This window comes from Hemicordylus capensis, chromosome 4 (assembly GCF_027244095.1).
Source record: "Hemicordylus capensis ecotype Gifberg chromosome 4, rHemCap1.1.pri, whole genome shotgun sequence".
In the NCBI taxonomy this organism is placed as follows: Eukaryota; Metazoa; Chordata; class Lepidosauria; order Squamata; family Cordylidae; genus Hemicordylus; species Hemicordylus capensis.
In genome coordinates, this window is record NC_069660.1 from 242,571,397 (window position 1) to 242,593,257 (window position 21,861).

The following is a 21,861-nucleotide window of genomic DNA, read 5'->3' on the forward strand; positions in this document are numbered from 1 at the left end:
AGTACACAAGGCATCGGCTACAGTCATCAAAGCTGCCACTACCAATTTTATTTTTGCCAAGGCCTCTATCCTATGGACTAAAGAACTTATAGCTCTCGTTTCCCCTGAGAATACCAAGCTTTGCCGAGGTCTGAATAAGCTAGCCAAAAGATTCCAGCCTAGATTGCTTACAACAGGCATTCAGATCCATGTACGCAGATCCCTCTGGCTCAGGTCATGGCAAGTAAAACCCGAGTATAAAACAGCACTTACAGCTTCCCTTTTTTCTGGGTCTGACCTGTTTGGTCCATCCTTGGACCCCAGTTTGATAGAAACCAAGGATAAGAAAAAAGCCATGCCCTCCACACGTATGGATTTGTGTAGACTTTTTTCTTCCAACTGATCATAACTTGACTGGGTGAACCTATAGTGGACCTCTTCACGTCCCCCCGAATCACCAGGTTCCACATTTCTTTTTATGGTTCCACTGCCCGATGGCCAAAGCCACCAATGCTCTCATAGTGAGTTGGTCTCGGAGACTCCTATTCACCTTTCCCCCGACAGCCATCATCAACAAAGTCATAAGAAGACTGGTCAAAGAACAGGCCCGACTGATCCTGGTAGCCCCTCACTGGTCAAGGAGACCCTGGTTTTCCGATCTGGTCAACCTTTCAACACATCCACCGTGGTGGCTTCTGCCTCACAAAGACCTTCTCTCTCAGGGACCCATCCTCCACCCAGAACCAGGGTGTCTCCAACTCTGCGCTTAGATATTGAACACACCAAATTAGTGACCAAGAGATATTCAGTTTCTGTCCAAAATACTATCCTGGCTGCCCATTGTCTTTTCACACAGTGGATATGCCAGTCCACTTGGGCGGCTTTCTCTAGGTGGGCCAACAGAAAACAAATAAACCCACTAACCGCCAAAGTTCCTGATGTCCTCGTCTTCCTACAGGCAGGCATTGACCTTCACCTTAGACCCACTACCCTCCAACGGCAGGCTTTGGCTCTGGTCTCTGTTCTTGATATTTCCGAACCAGGTTGTTCCTCTATACACTCACACATCTCTCGCTTTCTCAAAAGCGCCTCTAATCTCGCTCCACCACCTATCCAATGTATTCCCTCCTGGAATCTAAATAAAGTCCTAAATGCACTCACTCACTCCCCCTTTGAGCCTCTGTCATCGATTAGTATCAAGCTCCTATCATATAAAGTCCTGTTTCTAGTAGCCATTACTTCAGCCCGCAAGGTATCAGAACTAGGAGCGCTCTCAGCACACAAAGAATTGTGCCTTTTCCAACCAGAAGCCGTGGTCCTTAAACTTGATCCCACCTTCCTTCCAAAAGTCAACACAGTCTTCCACCATTCCCAAGACATCATCCTTCCGTCATTCTGTTCCACTACCCAACACACTAAAGAGAAAGCTTGGTGTAACTTAGACATACGTAGGGTTCTGTGACCCTACCTACGTTGCATGGCAGAGTTCTGTAAATCTTATTCCCTCTTTGTATCTTTCAAACTTTTATCACTAGGTCTTAAGGTTTCCAAGGCTACTCTGGCCTGCTGGCTGCGGGAGTGCATTACTATTACTTACAAAGCCCTCAATCTTCCTGTGCCAGGAGGAGTTATGGCAGTGCTGCATCCTCTGTGGCCTTTTCCACACAAGCCTCGCTGTCAGACATATGCAGAGCAGCTACTTGGTCTTCTATCACTCCCTTCATCAGACCTGACACAATAACATCCACGCTCAACAAGCAGCTCTCGGGCGCCATGTACTTCAAGTCGTGTAAATACTCTAATTAATTACATCTCACTCCCACATACAGTCTGCTTGGGCATGTCCCACAATGATGAACTCCAGCATAGGGGGGAAAGGGACATTGGTCTTACCTGTGAAGGGTCCTTTTCCCCTGTGTCTGGAGCTCATCATGTCTGCCTTGATATACATAGTTGTCTTTGGTCTCTCTTACTAATGTTGGATCGTGATTTGGTTGACCGTTTTTGGAAGGAGTTGACTCAGGGCTCTTAGTTGTTACTCTTCTCTGCATCTCCTACCTTTATAGAGAGAGCAGGTACAGGCTGTGAACGCACCTCCAAGGGGCAGCGGGCGGCTTCTTAAAGAAGCCACCCATGCCTGATATAGAGGTATATGTATCTACTGTCTGGCTAACCTTTATACTTTAGCTTCTCCTGAGTTACATCTAACTGTTCTCTCATAAGTTTTTATTCTAGAGAGCTCTCTCTTAGATTTATTACTGCCGCTCCTCGCTACACTACTGGAGCTGGGGTCTAGGCGCCTCCTGGCGGCAGGAAGTTGAAACTACAATAATATCAGTCCTGTCTTCTGAGCATGCTCCCTGCTTTACCCCCAATGATGAGTTCCAGACACAGGGGAAAAGGACCCTTCACAGGTAAGACCAATGTCCCTTTCCATCACATGAACCCCTCATAGGATGGAACATCACTGAGAAAAATTCTGCCTGCTCCGAGTTCCAGCCCTACAGCATTTTCAGAGAAGTTTCTGGGACTTCTTCCAGCTCATTATGAGCTATGTACTAGTTGACTTTTAGCAGGTCTGATTACAAATGTCTGATTATGCTTGTGACATCGGTGTGCTAAAAGCAAATCCATAGAGTGTCGGCAAGTGTAGAAAACTTTTAGCACAACCCTCTTCAGCATCTGCTGCCAGGGCTGCAACTCATTGCAGACAGAGTGGGTGTTTTGGCAGCAGCACACGCTACAGAGGTGTGAAGATATTGTATGGCTTTTTAAAAAGCTTAGATCAGTGTTTGTGGCTTTCCTCCATGAAGCGAACAATTGAATATCCCTATTCAGAAGCAAGACAGCACTATTTACTGAATGATGGAGAGAAACCAATTGGTGATGACTTTCTTCATCATGCCCCTCCTGGCATCATGCTCTTCTCCATGTTAGAGGTGGTATTTAGCTACATGGACCGAACAAAGTGATTCTTAATGTTCTGATAACAGAGACCACTGTAATCATCATATTGTTAAAAACCCTATCCAGTATAATAGCAACACATTATTAATTCTTTGGGGAACTGAGATCTACAAACTCTATTTCTGTTTAAAATGTAATATGTATAGGATGTTTACATTTGTGTACAAAGAACCACATTTGCAAAAACCAGCCTTTCTCGTCTTCAGTGATTCTGATCCAGGTTCCAGACAGTGGGTGGAGTCTGAAACCCTTTCTGGTTCCCAGTCACCACAATCAGTGGGAAGTGCTGCAGCTGACAGTGGCACAGAATGTATGTCTGACTCTGCTATGGACTTGCCTGATGTCACACTCTCTCTTTGTGGAGGTCTTAGTGAAAATGGAGAGATTTCTAAAGGTGTGTAAGGATCAGTGTCGTGTTGAGTAAAATCTTGAAGACTGTATTTTTATATAGCTTTGAAAAATATTATTACTGTGTGTCAACAGTTTCAAACTCTACCATATATATACCATCATGTGCCTCTTCTAAAACTAGACAGGAAGCTTTCTCTTCCTGAGCAGTTTCCTGCCTAGATGCACCATATGTGAAACACCAGGCCGCAGTTGCTGCTGGCTTGGTGTTTCATAAAGTACTGCCTTGTGTCCTCCTTGCTTTTGCTATGGTAGAATGGTTCAGAATGGTGTGCCCTTCTCTAAGGACTTGCTTTCACCATTTGATTTGCTCATTTTGTTTGAGAGATGCATTTGTCATCAGGTGCCAAGCTGAAAATGTTACCCATGTGTTTATGTTCATTTTTTAGTCATACAAATAAGTGTAAAATACTTGCTGGATTACTCGGATATATCAGTCTGTCCACAGCCTGTGTGTGTTACAGGGCAGCTTGAGTGGAAAAACAGGCCAGCTATCTTCTTTTAATCATATCAAGCTGACTGGGTGGTACCTTCAGAAAACTGTAGTTAAGACTTGGTCTGTAAGTTATACAGCAAACAATAGTGAACTGTTGCTAAGCAAATGTGTTTGTGGGGCAGTCAAGAAATGTAGAGGCAATCGGCTTCTAAAAAGTCATAAGTGGGAGTTTAATCACCATTGCAACTGAACCAGTGGCATCTGACTTTCTCTCCATTGAGCTGGATATTTAGTTTAATACATCTGTTAATGTACTATGATATTATGGTGGAATAATGGCGACAAAAACTGCAGCCAGTAATTAGTTCTCTCATTTAAAAAACTTCAGAATGCATGATTCATAACTGACCCCCCCCCCCCAAAAAAAAAGGAAAGGAAAAAAGAGATTGATCAAAGACATTTGGCTTCTCCTGAGTTGATTGCATATTAATTCAGATCTGTTTTGGAACCCTTTCACACGTTATTCACAGGAAGCCTGTTAGGATCACATGTTCTTTTTTGCCACAGGGATACCACCAAAAGTGGCTTCCCCATGGCGAATAATCTTCATCTCGACCCATTGTTTCAAGTGCCACATGGATCACTGACCCATATGTTCTGCTGCATATCGCAGGTGGTTCTGAGCCACTCACACTGCTGCAGGCTGCTAAGGAATTGCCAATGGCCTTGTACTTTTGCACAAGCGTGCAAATACTTAAAGGAGTGCACCTGCACTCTGGGAGTACTGCTTGGACTGGATACAATCTAAGCAGTGCTCCCAGAGTGCAGGTGTGCTACTTCAAGAATTTGTGTTGGTGGTTCCTCAGCAGCCCACAGCAACATGACTGGCCCGGAACTGCCTATGTTATGCTGTGGAACATGTGCGCCACTGAATCGACATGTACCCACTAGCAGAAGTGTAGAGACTCAACACATGATGGTAGTGATGGATGCTGTGGGTGGAAGAAGTACTCAAGCTCCCATTCAAACATTATGGAAGTGCAAAGGAACTGCCACTCAGGCTTCCTGGAGAAAAAGTGCCCTCCCCCAGAAAACAGGCATATGAAATCTGATAATTGCTCTATCCAGAATTGTATTCTGCAGTCAGATTAAGTTTCTCATGGAGTTTATTACAGTGCAGAGAACTCCATTCCTGGTTTTCTACTCCAAACTTTCTTGCAGACTAGCCAACCCACACAGAGAATCTGTGCACTCTTTGGGGCTGGCTGTTCCCTTCTCCCTCCTGCCCCACTCTCCCTCCCTCCCTCCCTTCTGCCCCACACTCTTGCCTCTCTTCCCCTCACTTCTGCCCCACTCTCTCTTGTCCTCCCTCCCCCTCCCACCCCCTCTCACCCTCCCCTCCCTCTCAGCTTCCTGCCCCAGTCTCTCCTGCCCTCCCTCCCCTCCCCCTGCTCCTCCCTCTTGCCCCCCCTCGCCCCACTCCCTCTTGCCCTCCCCCTGCTCCACTCCCTCTTGCCCTTTCCTCCCCCCTGCCCCACTCCCTCTTGCCCTCCCCACTCCCCCTGCATTTTTAAAAGTTCTACTTACCGGGCCGCCGCCACTCCTCCTCCCGGGCGGCAAACAGGAAAGTCCCACCACCTGATTCCCTCCCACCCCAGTCTCCCACGGGTTCCTTCTGGCCTCAGCGGCCGGTCCCGGCGCCGCCTGGCTGAGAGCCGCCTCCATGGCCCGTCCTGCTGGCAGGCCCACCACGCCAAGTGCCGCCTCTGCGGCCTGTCGTGCCCGCTGCTGCCACTTGCCAGTTTTTGCGGCCGGCCTGAGGCCAGCCACCTCTCCCCCCACCCCCACCTTGGGGCCTGCTGTCTCACCGCCTCGGCTCTCAGCTGCGCCCGCCACCACTTTGCTGCGGCGGGGCTGGGCCCGCAACCACCACCCGTCGCCAGGCCAGGCCCGCCAGCGGCCCTGGCTCGCAGCTGGCCAATTCTCCTCCTCCTGGGTGTGTCAGCCAATCAGGTGTCTCTGCAGCCCAGCCAATCAGCTGGGCTGCCGGGACGCATTTTCCCTGGCACACCCATATATGGCACACCCATATATAGATATAGTTGTTTTATTGATTAATTAGTTCTTTCAAAGATTTGATGTGGGAGTACATGATTTTGAGATGGGAGATACAAACTTTCCCCTCTTACTAGGAAATGTAAATAGTGGATGAGTGTGTACAGTACATTTGAGCATTTTCAAAATCTAGACTGACTATGAACACATAATGAAGATGCATCCATTTTCAAAAAGAGTATAGTTATATAATTTATACAAGAAGACCTAGATTATGGTGCTGTGTATTAATAGGAATTAAACATGATTTAATAGATTGATAAAGTATCCTTGCATTGCAGAAAAATTCATGGAGCATATTATTACTTACCATGAATTTGCTGAAAATCCGGGACTTATAGACAATCCTAATCTGGTAATCAGGTTATACAACAGGTAAAATTTCTGAACCTTATGTTAATTTTTGTTTTTCTACTTTTTACAATACATTTAATGGGTCTATGTACTGTTGCTGTCATTCTATTCGCATGCACCTCTCTTAAAAATAGCTTAAAATCAAAATGTGATTCAGTGAGCAATTCTTTTCGTACTAACAGTCACAGTATCAGAGTTGTAGCAAACATTTAAAGAATTGTCATGGGAATGAGAACAGACCACAACAAATAAAAGATCCTCTTCTGTTTTCAGGAAAGGGTGTGTGGCGTATTTATCAAACCTCTATTGAGTGTGTGTTCTGTCACATACAATGCTTTTAGTTCCATGCTGGGACAAAAAGGCAATACATAAATATGTCTCTCATGAGAACATAGGAAGCTACCTTATACCAAGTCAGACCATTGGTCCATCTAGCTCAGTATTGTCTACACAGATTGGCAGCGGCTTCTCCAAGTTCACAGGCAAGAATCTCTCAGCCCTATCTTGGAGATGCCAGGGAGGGAACTTACAGCCTAGATGCTCTTCCCAGAGTGGCTTCATCCCCTAAGGGGAATATCTTACAGTGCTCACACATCAAGTCTCCCATTCATATGCAACCAGGTTAGTTAAAGTGTCAAGTCATGCTTGCTACCACAAGACCAGCTCTCTTCTCTGTCCTCTGTATTACAGATATTATAACTGGGCATTGGCTGCTCCCATGATTCTCAGCTTGCAGGTATTCCAAAAGAGCTTGCCACAGGTAAGTTAATGCCAGCAAATACAACAAAATATATATAACACAAGGTTTTTTACTTTGATGGGTCACCAAAGCAGAGTGAGGCATCAGGCTCAATGTTCCTTGTAAGCAGAGATGTGGCAGATGCAAGAGCTGGTGCAATGAGGAAGGAACAGAGTGTACAAAGTAAGGGTGTTTTGGGGACCTTACACCTTTTGTGAGAGGAGAAAAACACCAGCCAGGCAAAGAGAAATGTGTGGAAGAGTTATACTCAACTCTCAACTGGCAAGGCCACTCTCTGCACAAGATGTAGGGACCTCCAATTCATGCATCTTGAACACCCTGACTTAGGCCCTACTGTTCTTCATTTACACTACTGTAGTTTGGCTCTCATCCCCTATAATTTAACCAAGGTGAGGGAAGCGGCATCTGCTAAATCAGAGTGCCTTGGGGAAATAAGTGGCAGGGATTGGTTTGGCAAAAGCCTCCTGCAACTGGGTGAGACTTGGGCCAACAGTACTAGAGACAGTCTGGTCTCTAAGCTAGCCTTTCCCACAAGGAAAGTCAGGAGAAAGAGCAAGAGTAAAGCTCTCCTGTAACTTAGTTACACTTAAGCAAATACTTTCCTGTGTGTGCATTATGAGAGCACTTGCACATGTCAGAAGTTCAACATGACCACGCAGTGGAAGTGGAAAACATTTATATATACTACAATATACAATTTTGGCTACAAGTACATAAACATATTAAAGCAATATTAAACGAGGACCTGTAGTTAAGCCCAATTAATTATCTCTTGGACTTACCACTATAGTCTCAACTCACTGCTTCAAACAAAGAACTCTTTAGCCTTCTATATCAGCAAAAATTGTCATCGCCTCACAATGGAAGAAAAAAAGGGCACATTTCGATTAGAGCATGGCTCAATATGGTCATTTGTAGAATATGGTCTACAATGGTTGTGGATAAAATTTCTTTACTACTGAAAAATGATACCAATCAATACCTAAACGCATTATACTATGCCAGGTGGATAGGGGTGTGCATGGAACCGGCTGGCCCAGTTTGGTTCAAGTCCAAACTGGACTTGAACCTGACCAGCCCAGTTTGATTCCGCACCCCTTTGAAATACTCATCCAGTCCAGGGGGGGCGTTCGCGATTTAAAAAAAAAACCTTTTAGTCCCCCCTTTTTTGTCAGTCATTTAAAAAGATTTTAAAAATGGCTGCCGCGCATGTGCAAATGGCCTCTGCAAGGCCCTGGGCAATGCCAGGCCTCGCAGAGGCCATTTGCACATGCACGGTGGTGTCAAAAATGGCTGCCCCACCAAGAAACGGAGGCCTGAATGGGCCAGAAAAAGTGGCCGGATGGGCCACGGTGGTGATGATGGAGGCCGGCGGGGGGAGGGGGAACCTTTGTGGACCCCCTTGAGGCCTAGACAAAGCCCCCCGAAGGGGCTAAAAGGTTAAAAAATTGCATGAACGCGTAAGGGTATTTAGTTCCAGTCTGGATGCGGAGCAGGGGGTGGTTCGGTTTGACCCCAAACCCGCTGGACCAGTTTGCACATCCCTATGGGTGGGAACCCTTCTGGAAATATATAGAAGAGGTTGAGGAACCAATGCATGACCCTAAGGATCTAAACTACATTTACTCTTGGTGTTCATTTGCAGAAGCCATCTGATTTCTTCTGGTTCAAAACTGGTTATTTAATTAAACAATGCAGGGTTATTTAATTGAACAGTGCATCTCTCTCTCTCTCTCTCTCTCTCTCACACACACACACACACACACACACACACACACACACACACACACCCCAGGGGTTCTCAAACTTGGGTCCGGAATGTTGTTGGACTTCAGCATCCATAATCCCCAGAGGCCATTGTGGCTGCTTTTAACTCCATGTTGGAACAAAGGTGGGATTAAAAAAGGAATACATAAATATGTCCCCAAACCACCTTGTATTTACAAACTGAATTTCAATGTGTTTAGGCTACAGTTGAATCCTGGATTAAAGATAAGATGCCAAAGAAGTCTGGAAGGTGGTGGTTCTGGCGTAAAAAGGACAGCTTGGTTAAACAGGTAAAGTGTAATTGTTGATTAAAAATACGAAAGTGCATTTCTGACTGGGTAACTTTTTTCATGTTCATCAGACCTTTGGCAACTAGTGCTCCAATTTTAAGTGCTCCAATCTTAATTCAGTTTAGCTCAATTTAAATATGGTTCAAGCTATGCATCATCATGCGAACCCAGGCACGGAGGGAGCCAAGCGGTGGCCCGGGTTCTGCCGCAGCGGCCCCGCCCCCTGAATCTTACGTTTGATGCAGGTGCATTTAGCCACACACCCTGCATTATACATCAGGTGCTGGGGCTTTGCTCCCAAACAGGACCGCGCGGCCCCGCTCAGGAGCAAAATCAGCATTTGCAGCATGGCCGGAGCGACTTCCCCAGCCTTTTTAAAGGCAGGAAGAGCCACTTCTGCTGTGCTACAAATGCAGCACTGGCTGATCTAACTCCTGGACAGGGCTGTGAGGCCCAATGTGGGAGCGAAATCATGCCCCTTTGTCTAACATTGGGGCGGGGGTGGGGGTGGTGTATCTGGGGCCGTGAGGCGCAGCCCCTGATTGGCGGCAGCCTAGGTTCTCTGAACCCAATGGTGGCTCAGCCCCTGTGCAAACCATATTCAGTCATCACATTGTACGTGTGTGCGGGTGTCCTGTACACTTGTACATGTTTTTGTGTAAATGCTGGAACATGTGTTCATTTTAAAAGTGAACCTAGGTACAGGCCTCCTTAAATGCAGAGTACAGATAGGAAGTGGACTAGTGTATATACAATGAACATAGTGTGTGTGTGTATGCACAAACTATACACAGGCTTTTCTTGCATTGAAATAAGATGTGAATAGGGTCATAATCTGGAGCAGTCTTAATCTTAATTCTTAATCTTATAACTTTGGTAATAAAATAAATATGAGGTCCAATCCAGTCCCCTTGAACACCACTGAGCACTTTTCCTGCTTTCAGCTGGCTGTTGTGTTGTCCAGCTGTTATAGTATACTGTTCTCATAATAGTTTCAGTGTCCCCTACTGCTGCTCTGTGCAATATTCCTTACAATATCTGCCTCATTCGGAAAGATCTCTCTCAGCTATACAACCACAATATTGTAAAATATTGCTTTTCTTCTCTGAACTAGCTTTGGTACATAGCAACTTTAAGCAGAATAAGATTCTTTATTTAACTGAACTAAAGTTGCAGATTAGTCCCTGTGAGTTATTCAGTTACTAGAGACTTTCACTTGTTGGCCAGTCGGAGCTACTGGGCAGCTTTATTGAATTATAGCCAATATTGCAGCACTCTAGTCAGTGATTCTAATCCTGTTCTAGAGAAGGAATTTGATTCTGCCATTTGTTCATTCTGTTTGATAGTTTCTTCTTTTCTTTTTTGGCACAAGCCACTTAAAGTTTCATTTATTTTGGTCAAACATTGCAATAATATTTCCACTATTGATAGCTAACATTATTTTGGCACTAGCTTGGGAAGCTGTTCATTAAACGTCATAACCCTGTCTTGATTTGGAAGAATAGTACTGCATATTCAGCTTATAGCAAACAAGTCTATCTTTTAAAATGAGGTGAACAAAATAACTCTTACCTCATCCCATTTCAGATTTTTAAAAAAAGATTATTTTAGTACTGCTGCACCTTTTTGCTACTTCTGACCTGTGAGTCAGAAATACTGCATTCAGAGGGAGGTGCAAGATTATTGCTGTGTTGGTGTCTTTAATGTGTTTTCTATATATTAGCTTCCAGAGGCAAAAGAGGGGAAATCTGAGGCTCCAAAAAGTGACTTTGCTACTGCAAAGGAACAAATAGAAAACCGGTAAGTTTATTTTGAATTTGAACAATTTGAATTTGAATTCCAGAAATGTGTTATCAAAAAATGATCTTGCACATTGTAAATTATGAGATTTTTCTTCAGTTCTGAATAATGGTATATCTTGCTACTATTTTTTATATTGTATTAGGCCTACAGATAATGATTCTTCTAGTGATGATGAAGGGTCACAGGAACTGAAAGAATCCTTAAAAATAGATTCTGCATCATTTGAACATCCAAGCCACGGGAATGCTACCTCTTATAAAAAGTCACTTAGATTGTCTTCAGATCAAATTGTAAGTGGTTTGTGAAGATTCTGATTATTTTAAGCCATTTTGAATCGGATGTTTACAAAACTTGACAAGAGATTAAAACACAAAAGAACTAAAGGGCCAGTTATTTTTCTTTCCTAAAATTAGGTTTCTGAATTGTTAATAACTTTACTGAGAATTCTGGATTTAGGTCAGTTTTTGCAACTCCTGGAGAATTCCTTCAACACTAGGATACTCGTTTATTTCCACCAATGTTGCACTAGTTTGGCAAACCTCAAATCCCTGTCTTAATGTAAATGGGAGGGAAAAGATCATTTGTGAACCAATTAATACCTTAGCAGTGGTATCAAATGTGTTCATGATTCTTATATTATAGTTTGACACGCTGACTATTGTTTCATCAAAGCTAGTATTCAGCTTATCTCTATCTTGTGCTGAGTAAAAGAAAAACAGAGGTTGGAAATAGGTTTTAAAATATCAGTAATGTCCCTTGTGCAGTGAGCTGCTCTGATTATGATTTTAGAGGAATAGAGTGAAGCCTGGCCTGCATCTTATGATGCTTCCCTTTTGGTTAATTTGGGTTTACCTTGTTACAGAAAACAGAAGACTTGCAGACTCGGCCCAACTCTGAAAAGAAAAATGCTGGTACAGTTCCCAGAATTCTCAGTAAAAGGCCGCTGCTTGCATTGGCCTAACTGTCCTGCAGTTTTACAACACTCTAGCCCTATTCAGATGTTAACTTTAAAATCACTGTATGTGATTGCAATGTCTAAAATAGGGCCAAAAGTCCTGCCCCGGCCTTGTTATTCACCCCCACATCCCACCGCTCACAGATAAGAAGTTTGTCTGAGCAGGTGAACGGCGCTTCCATGATCAGGAGACTCAGGTTCCCAAGTAATAGAAGTGCCTGCCATCACAGAAGTGGCATTTGCTTCTATATCTGTGAGTGGCAGGCTCTGGAGGTGAATGACAAGGCCAGGGCAGGACTTATGGCCCTGTTTTAGATGCTGCAATTATTAGAAGTTCTGGAAATCATGCTTTTCATTATCAAAATGTGTCACTATGAAAATATAAGTTATTATGGAAGGGTCATATGTCGTGTGTGTGTGTGTGTTACTATGCTCTTCTTGATTTTAAAGGCAAAACTGAAGCTTAGAGATGGTCCAAATGATGTTGTGTTTAGCATTACAACCCAGTATCAAGGGACTTGCCGTTGTGCAGGGACAATATATCTGTGGAGCTGGAATGACAAAATCATCATTTCTGATATTGATGGGACAATAACCAAGTAAGTTGCTGTCCAGTTTCACTTCTTGTAAAAGGATGCCCTGGCTTATTGAAAACTACTTGTGACCCATAAGCCTTGCTTTAAGACTTGATACAGAGATTATTTTTGTACATGAAAACTAGCAGATCTCTGAGATAATCCTTGTTCCCTCACAACTGGGTCTTCTGCACCTGCACAGTAGCTCTGCAGAGGAATCTATAGCTCCAATAGGCACTTTCCAGCATTATGGAAAAAACAACATCTGTTAAAACAGGCGGGAAAGCACCTTCCCCTTCAGTTCCTTCTTGTCTGCCACACTCACTGCAACGTGAAGGTTATTGTTTCCTTTTCTCTCGCTAGTTCCTGTGAAGAGACATTGTTTTTTGCTTAACTTTTTGGCTTGACTTGGACTGTTTTTCAACTATTCTCTACAGATCACCCTTATCTGGTTAGTTGTGTTTTTCATTTTTGACTTGGCCCGGCCCATGACCACCTCTAGTTTTGGTGACTCTATGCCTCTCCTATTCTGACTTTGGCCTGTCTCACGGCTATTCTATTTGGATCTCCTCCTTAAGTTGGCGACCTTGTGAACTTTACTGTTTGACCCAGACTGTCCCTCATTACTCTTCAACATGAATGCTCCTAAAACATTCAAATTCTGCAAGTCCTTAGAGGAACTTTACCGTCCTCTGACAAACATGGCGGCTGCCTGCTGTGTTTGGGGAAGAATCACAATGTTAACAGTTGTAGAGTCTGCCTTTCATTTAATAAGCAAACAAGAAAGAACAGAGAATTGAGACTCAGGATCAGCCTGAACACACGTGTCGCTACTTTTCTGAGTCAATGTCAAAGCCGGTGTTGGGTGCAACTGTGTTCTCTGGATCAGCATTGGGATCGGCAGTGATCATATCCCCGCACACTCCTTCTCTGCCCACCACCCAGATAAAAGGAAACTTTTCACCAGTGTCTGGGCTTACTAAGACCTCCTTAGAATTCGATGGGCTTGATATTGAGAGCACCACTTCAGAGTCTTCAGCATAGATGTCTGGTACGCCTAAATGCATCACTTCAACCTCGAAGTTCCTGACATTGGAGCTCCAAGTGAAGGAGATCTCTCCAACATCAATGATGACACAGTCAACCATTTTACCCTTGACATTGGTGCTGTTCCAACCACTACTGTCATCAGTGACATTGAGGCACATGTCTCTTATACCTTCTCAACCTCCCTTGCTGATCATGCTTTCACCATTCTCGACACCTGGCCATTCACCTAGGGGAGGTGGTTCAGGGTAGGACACTGAGAGGTACCGCTTGGAATCCCTGCTTGGCTCAGCCAATTCTACACCTTCAACCTTGAGCTTTAAGGATTTCCCTATAACTCATGGTCTAGATGATGGAGGAGGAGGAGGAGGAGGCTTTCCAAACCTATTGTAGCTACCAAGACTCCATCAGCTTCGCCATTGAATCATTCACCCAGGTGCTTACCTTGCCACCTTTGGAAAGAACGCTACCACTGTCCAGTTCCACACCTGCCTGCATGACCTCTTGACTATCTCTGCTGCCCAGTATAGGAGTTTCCCATATTCTGGGAAACATTCTAGTGGGGATTCAAACCAATAGCCTCCTGGTTGGCCACGTAATGGCGCAGCGGGGAAATGGCTTTACTACCAAGCCAGAGGCTGGTTTGGCAGAGGGGGTTTACCTTTAAGGAGCAGGGAGGATGCCTTTACCCCCCTGCATTCCCCTGCTGGTGCTGCCACCAAAACTGTTGACACAGGGGTACTGCATACCTCCTTGCAGCCCTGGTCATCGTCAAACCAGAAGTGCCTGATGCACATGTGCACACGTCGGGCACTTCTAGTTTGCCGGTGACCAGGGCTGCAAGGAGATACACAGCAGCCCCACGCCAGTGGGGATGCCAGTTTTGGCAGCAGCACCAGCCAAGGAAACACTGCAAGGGTGGGTAAGGGCGCCCTCCCTGCTCCTTTAAAGGTACTGCCCGCCACCACTGAACCATCCAACTGACAGTTCATGCATATCCCTGTTGGGCAGTTCTCAAGAAAGTGCTATAACACGTTAGCACCCACTTCTGTCTCACAACACCCATCTGCCTGACCTCACTGCTAGCATGCATTTTCAGTATTTTGCTCTTTCCTGCCTTGAGGGGACTTCTCCATAACTTAACATCAGTCTCATCGCAGCAGCTGATTCAGGAACTGAAGGTGAAGGTGCTCTCCTACCTGTTTTAATGGACGTGCTTCAGAATGCTGAAGAGTGCCTATCAGAGTGAAGGATTCCTCCATGAAGCTACTGCACAGATGCAGAAGACCCAGTTGTGATCCATGTCTGATAAACATGGATCACCAGAGAGATCACCTGTTACAGGTGAACAACCTGGTTTTGTTTTGTTTTGTTGCTTAATTCTGGCTCTTCGACCTCTCTCTCTGCTTCTACCAAAAGCTTTGCAGTTACTCAATCTATTGAAGAGGAATAGAGCAAGTTGATGCTTAACTGAATACATACAATGAATGTTTATATACTGCTTTTCCAAAGAAGTTCCCAAAGCAGTTTACATAGATATAAACAATCAAATAAATAAATAAAATGGCTCCCTGCCCCAAAAGGGCTCACAGTCTAAAATAGTAATAATACTAATGTAAGAACATAAGAACAGCCCTGCTGGATCAGGCCCAAGGCCCATCTATTCCAATATCCTGTTTCGCACAGTAGCCCAACAGATGCTGTTGGAAGCCCAGATAGGAGTTGAGGGCGTGCCCTTTCTCCTGCCACTACTCCCCTGCAACTGGTACTCAGAGGCATCCTGCCTTTGAGGCTGGAGGTGAACCACAGCCCTCCGACTAGTAGCCATTGATAGACCTCTCCTCCATGAAGTCGTCCAAACCCCTCTTAAAGCCATCCAGGTTGTTGGCTGTCATCACATCCTGTGGCAGAGAGTTCCACAAGTGGATCATGCGTTGTGTGAAAAAGTACTTCCGTTTGTTGGTCCTAGACCTCCTGGCAATCAATTTCATGGAGTGACCCCTGGTTCTAGTGTTGTGTGAGAGGGAAAAGAATTTCTCTCTCTCCACTTTCTCCACACCATGCATGATTTTATAGACCTCTATCATGTCTCCCCGCAGTCGCCTTTTTTCTAAACTAAAAAGCCCCAGGTGTTTTAGCCTTGCCTCATAAGAAAGGTGCTCTAGGCCCCTGATCATCTTGGTTGCCCTCTTCTGTACCTTCTCCAGTTCAACAATGTCCTTTTTAAGATGTGGTGACCAGAATTGTACACAGTACTCCAAGTGTGGTCACACCATAGTTTTGTACAAGGGCATTATAATATTAGCAGTTTTATTTTCAATCCCCTTCCTAATGATCCCTAGCAATGATCCCTAGCATAGTACTAGCTGAACTCGCACAGAACATCTGCGCACTAGTGCTAGTGCTCCTGGCCTCCCCCCACCCGAGACTCAGCGGTTTCCTCCTCCCCCCACACTCGGCCCCATGCCCCACCTCTCCCCCGCCTGCCTTAAGCTACCCCATGGCTACGGAGAGGAAGGGCAATGATGAGCCACTGGTGGTAGAGATTGTGGTGAAAGCTCCTTCCATGGGTCCGCCAGGTTGTACATGAAAGCCCCACCCCACCCCCAATTTTCTTTGGTCATGGCTGCAGCAGTGGCAGGGATTGCCACATATGACCTTAGTATATTATAGAGAGAGAGATTATTATTTGATCCAATACGAGTCCAAGAAGCCTTGGTAGGATTTAGTGTTTGCTCTGATGGTGATCGTGTTGATGAGCTGGTGGAGAATTGGAACAGCAAACTCACCAGGGCAGTAGACATGATCGCTCCTAAGCGTCCTCTCTGACCTGCTTCAAAATTGGCTCATTGGTATACGGAAGAACTACAGGGGTGAAGTGGCAAGGTAGACAACTGGAGCACAAATGGAGAAAGACTTGACTCGAATCTGACAGATTACAACATCGAGCACATTTGAAAATCTGTGTTCAGGTGATACGTGTGGCAAAGAAACAATTCTTTTCTGTCTGTATTGCATCAGCAAGCTCATGTCCAGTGGAGTTGTTCAGAGTTGTGAGAGGGCTAGTCTGTGTCCCTAAATTCTGAAAATTCTGAATCAAATTCTAAATCAGAATTTGGTACTGTCAGTTACCTGCTGTGATGTTTTAAATGAGTTCTTTGTGGATAAAATATCTCTTATTTGGGCCAACTTAGACTCAGACTCCACAATTAATGCAGTGTCTGATGCAGAAGTGTCCAACAACTCCTCTTATGTGGTTAGGCTGGATCAGTTTCAGTTTGTGACTATTAGGATGTGGACAAGTTGCTTGGAATGGTGTGGCCTACCACCTGTTCTCTTGACCCTTGTCTAAAATGGTTTATACTATCAGGCAGTGGGGTTGTTGTAGAAGGCCTGGTAGAGATTATAAATGCTTCTCTGAGGGAGGGCAGGATGCCTCCTTGTCTCTACAAGGCAATCATTAGACCTCTTCTGAAGAAACCTGCATTGAGTACCTCAGAGTTAAGCAACTATAGGCTAGTCTCCAACCTTGCATGGCTGGGCAAGGTAATTGAGAGGGTGGTGGCTTCCCAACTCCAGGCAGTCTTGGAGGAAACTGATTTTCTAGACTCATTTTAAACTGGTTTTGGGGTGGACTATGGGTTGGAGACAGCCTTGTCCACACGTGAGATAAATGACCTCAGAAAAGTAGTACGTATGATGGTAACCTTCAGACTTGACTACTGCAATGTGCTCTGTGGGGCTGCCTTTGTACGCAGACCAGAAACTGCACTTGGTATAGAATATGGCAGCCAGATTGGTTTCTGGGTCATCTCCGAGAGACCATATCATTCCTATACTAAAAGAGGTATACTGACTGCTGTTAGGTTTCCGTACAAAATACAAGCTGCTGGTTATAACCTATAAAGCCCTAAACAGCTTAGGCCCAGGGTATTTAAGAGAATGTCTTCTTCACCATGAGCTCCACTGCACATTGAGATCATCTAGAGAAGTTCATCTGCAGTTGCCGCTGGCTGGTCTGGTGGCTACTCAGGGACGGGTCTTCTCTGTTGCTGCCCCGAGGCTTTGGAATGTGCTCCCAGCTGAAATAGGAGCCTCCCCATCTCTGACAACTTTTTAAAAGGCAGATAAGACATATTTGTTCACACAGGCTTTGAATTAGACTTACAGTTTTAACACTGGGTTAAGTTTTAAATTGTTCTAATGTTTTAATTTGTATTGTTTTATTGTAAAATGCCCAGAGACATAAGTTGTGGGAGATAGATAGATAAAAGCTGATCTAATAAATTGATCAATTCACGTGCCTAACCCTTTGTTTCTGGTCTAGGTCAGATGCTTTAGGACAGATTCTCCCACAGCTTGGCAAAGACTGGACACATCAGGGTATTGCAAAACTCTACCATTCTATTAATGAGTAAGTAATTTGACTATGAGAGTTTGGGAACATGGGACTAATTGGTTATGTTAGTTTGGCTAATGACTAAACAAAAACAGCTTGATTTTGCATAATTTTTGTCATCTCTTTATCGAATAATTTTCAGTTCTTTAAATTCTGTGTATGTTTATAATGTCTAACTTTTGTAACTCAAGTTCCTGTTTTGAACTATAACTTCTAGAACAGTGTAGTTCCTCCTTAAAGTGACATGCAGAAGAGCAGTGTGCTGTAAACCATGCTATGCATGAATAGTGTTCAAGCAAGAGAGAAGTCTAAGGACTTGACTGGGAAGAAACGTTTCCCAGGCGGCTCTTTTCCTTGTCAGCTGAGGAAAGAAATGGGTGTGCTTAAGTGATTTCTGTAGATATTTCAAGTGTGTGTGTGTGTGTGTGTGTGTGTGAGAGAGAGAGAGAGAGAGAGAGAGAGAGAGAGAGAGAGAGAGAGAGAGAGAAGGGTGGTGGTGGTGTAAAGTGTGCCATCTATTTCAACTGCTGGCTCCCACAGAGCCCTGTGGTTTTCTTTTGGTAGAATACAGGAGGGTTTACCGTTGCCATCTCCTGTGCAGTATGAGATTATGCCTTTCAGCATCTTCCTATATCGCTGCTGCCCAATTATAGGTGTTTCCCATAGTGTGGTAAACATCCCAGCAGGGATTCAAACCGGCAACCTTCTGCTTGTTAGTCAAGCATTTCCCTTAAGTGAGGAGCTGCAATCTAGGCTTATTCGTGGTTGCCTCATTTGCTCTGGCTTTCTGCCTTCTGATTTGCCTTGCAGCCTGCTGGTGTCACTGTGAGCAGTGGTAGAAAGAGCAGAAGCCTTAGACTGCCTACAGATTAGACTTCTGTATCCCTTTTTCCCTACTGGGAAAGATATGCTGGGATCAAAGGAGGCCCAGGCTGACTGTTAAATGAACAGTTTGTTGATCAGATCACACTGGAAGAATGTGACTGTACCAGCAGGATCTTAGTCCAGGATGCAGGTGGAAATTAGGAAGAGCTCATGGTGAAGAAGACATTCTCTTAAATACCCAGGGCCTAAGCTGGAGGCAGCGGCAGAGAGAAGGGGAACCAGTAGTACATGAGGAGCCATTTTTTGATGTAAACAGTCAGTTAGAGGACATAAAAGCCAAGTGGAAGCAGAGGAATAGGATGAAGGTCATGAGCGAGGGGGGCATAAAGAAGCAAAATGCCTTGGCTTGCTTCAGATCTTTCAGCATCTAAAAAAACCAAACAAACTTCCATCCTATCACTGTAAGCAGCAGCACTGAAAACGTCTACAGAAGTCTGCTTTTGAAGGAGTGAATATCTAACAGTCCAATCCTATGCACACTGACTCAAAAGTATGACCCATTAAGTTCAACTATGACAACTCACAAGTATGAATACATAGGAATGCCTCCCAAGTTCTGTGGAAAAATGAAATAAAAGCTAAACCATCTCTAAAAGTTACTAATCTCTAAGATTTCCCTTCTAAAGATTCAAGAATGCCACACTACAAACCACATTTTGTAGAGACAATTAAGTGCCTAAGGGAGTATTCCCGTTTTGAGGAAACATTTGAGGGCTGCAGTACAGATTTTCTGTTTTAATTTGTGCTTTACCTGTAAATGGCATTTTGAACTGAACTTTGATCTTAAAGCCCTTTCAAATGTTTCAACTATCTTTAAGATTGCAGGGCCATGTACAAAGATCTAGCGAATGATTACCATGTGACTTTCTTGTTGTGGAATAAAAGTATGACAACTATGTGCTAGACATCACTGGGTACATGGCCCTGCAATCTTGAAAATGGTTGCACTGGCACACCATGCTACACATTTTATGTCTATTCAAAAATGAAGGCAAATAATAGTTTTCTGAGTGTTCTTAAATGTTTAAAAAGTGGCGTTGTAAAGTGCCAGCTTTGCAGCTAATTTCTAGTCAGAAAGAAGCTCACCGCTTGGATTCAGATAGGCCCCCACCAATGCGTTGAACTGATCCGATATATCAATTCAATGTATTTTGCATCATCAACACAATGCAAGATTTAATAGTATTGGATTAGAACAAATTCCAGTACGAATTACTTTCTCAGTGCATAGCCCTACTATGTTAGTTTTGGACTGTGAACAACATTAACATATCCTTCTCAGTATAGCTGTCTGGGAGAGTACACTTCATATGACATGAAATGCTGCCTCATCATTATAAACACAGTAGGACTGAATGGGATATTTTGATGTTAAAAGTCTGCCTTGACAAGAGAGATCTTCATAATCTAGAACGTCAAATAAGTTTTTATTGTTTTTCTAGGAATGGCTACAAGTTTCTTTATTGCTCTGCTCGTGCCATTGGAATGGCAGATATGACAAGAGGGTACTTGCATTGGGTCAATGATAAAGGAACAATCCTGCCCAGAGGTCCCTTGATGTTGTCTCCAAGTAGTTTGTTCTCTGCTTTTCATAGGTACGTAAGCAAACTGTGTGTTCACATCTTTTTTAATGAGAGGGGGAGTGTGAAATAATGCATAAGATACTAAATGAAATAACCACTTTGTAATTTATGGTTTTATCATGGTATAATATATGATGCTCTTGATAAATTATAATTTCAATTGTATTACAGTTACCTGGTAACAGTATATTTTTTCAAGGCTGGTATATTGGATAGCAAGATTAGCTAGAACAGGAAGAAGCAGAAGATGGATAATGGCCCAATGATGGATCATCTAGTGGTTGTTTGACTTTTGTTGCTTGCTGGCCTGATCCTACAAGGCACGTTTTAAGCACTAGGAATGAGAGCTACTGTAGCATAGAGACTGAAAAACTAAAGTACGAGTCAGGGTTCAAGGAGAGGAGATCTGGTCTTGTGGTAGCAAGCATGACTTGTCCCCTTAGCTAAGCAGGGTCCACCCTGGTTGCATTTGAATGGGAGACCACATGTAAGCACTGTAAGATATTCCCCTCAGGGGATGGAGCCACTCTGGGAAGAGCATCTAGGTTCCAAGTTCCCTCCCTGGCATCTCCAAGATAGGACTGAGAGAGATTCCTGCCTGCAACCTTGGAGAAGCCACTGTCAGTCTGTGTGGACAATACTGAGTTAGATAGGCCAGTGGTCAGAGTCGTCTTTATGTGAAGACCAGGTGGCCTTATGCAAACCGCTCATCCTCAGCCTTAGTCCTGCACATATGGACAAATTTGATAGTACCCTTACAGCTCATTGAAAAAGTGTTTTATGCCTCCTAAAAAGCGATTAAATGAAAAGCAATTGTCCCATGTATACCTGCATGCCTTTGATATGTCATCGAGTAAAGCAAAGCAAGTGTGAAAAGAGATAAAGTATTGCTTATTCTACAAAGATATTCTAAAGTGGCCTGGACACATTTGTTGGTACCCCTAGAAAAGATCATAAATAATTGGATTAGAGTGATTTTTCAAATTAGCTGTTTTCTTTAATTAGTATCACACGTCTCCAATCGTGCAATCAGTCATTCAGCCTATTTAAATGGAGAAAAGTAGTCACTCTGCTGTTTGGTATCATTGTGTGTCCCACAATGAACATGGACCAGAGAAAGCAAAGGAGAGAGTTGTCAGAGATCAGAAAGAAAATTATAGACAAGCATGTTAAAGGCAAAGGCCATAAGACCATATCCAAGCAGTTTGATGTTCCTGTGAAAACAGTTGATTCCAGAATGGGCAGAAGGACAGTGAGAATGGTAGACAAAAAGCCAAGGAGATAAAAGCTGAACTCCAAGGTCAAGGTCCATCAGTGTCTGATTGCACCATCCGTCGCTTTTTGAGTGACAGTGGGTGGGCTCAATGGAAGAAGACCCAGGAGGACTCCACTGTTGAAAGAAAAACATTAAGAAGCCAGACTGGAATTTGCTAAAATGCATCTTGGCAAGCCACAATGCTTCTGGGAGAATGTCCTTTGGACAGATGAGACAAAACTGGAGCTTTTTGGCAAGTTAAATCAGCTCTATGTCCACAGAT

At 44.1% G+C, this 21,861-nt stretch overlaps 1 protein-coding gene across 2 annotated transcripts in view; it reads left to right on the plus strand.

The window, feature by feature from the left end:
- Positions 1-21,861, plus strand: part of LPIN2 (lipin 2) — a 76,490-nt gene that overhangs the window by 45,859 nt on the left and 8,770 nt on the right. For both annotated transcript variants that reach the window (XM_053243339.1, XM_053243338.1), the window contains exons 9-17: positions 3,153-3,340; positions 6,187-6,280; positions 6,950-7,019; positions 8,987-9,076; positions 10,800-10,876; positions 11,022-11,169; positions 12,285-12,433; positions 17,784-17,870; positions 20,183-20,335. In XM_053243339.1, the coding sequence (XP_053099314.1) occupies positions 3,153-3,340; positions 6,187-6,280; positions 6,950-7,019; positions 8,987-9,076; positions 10,800-10,876; positions 11,022-11,169; positions 12,285-12,433; positions 17,784-17,870; positions 20,183-20,335 (1,056 nt within the window). The remainder of the gene's footprint in view (positions 1-3,152; positions 3,341-6,186; positions 6,281-6,949; positions 7,020-8,986; positions 9,077-10,799; positions 10,877-11,021; positions 11,170-12,284; positions 12,434-17,783; positions 17,871-20,182; positions 20,336-21,861) is intronic.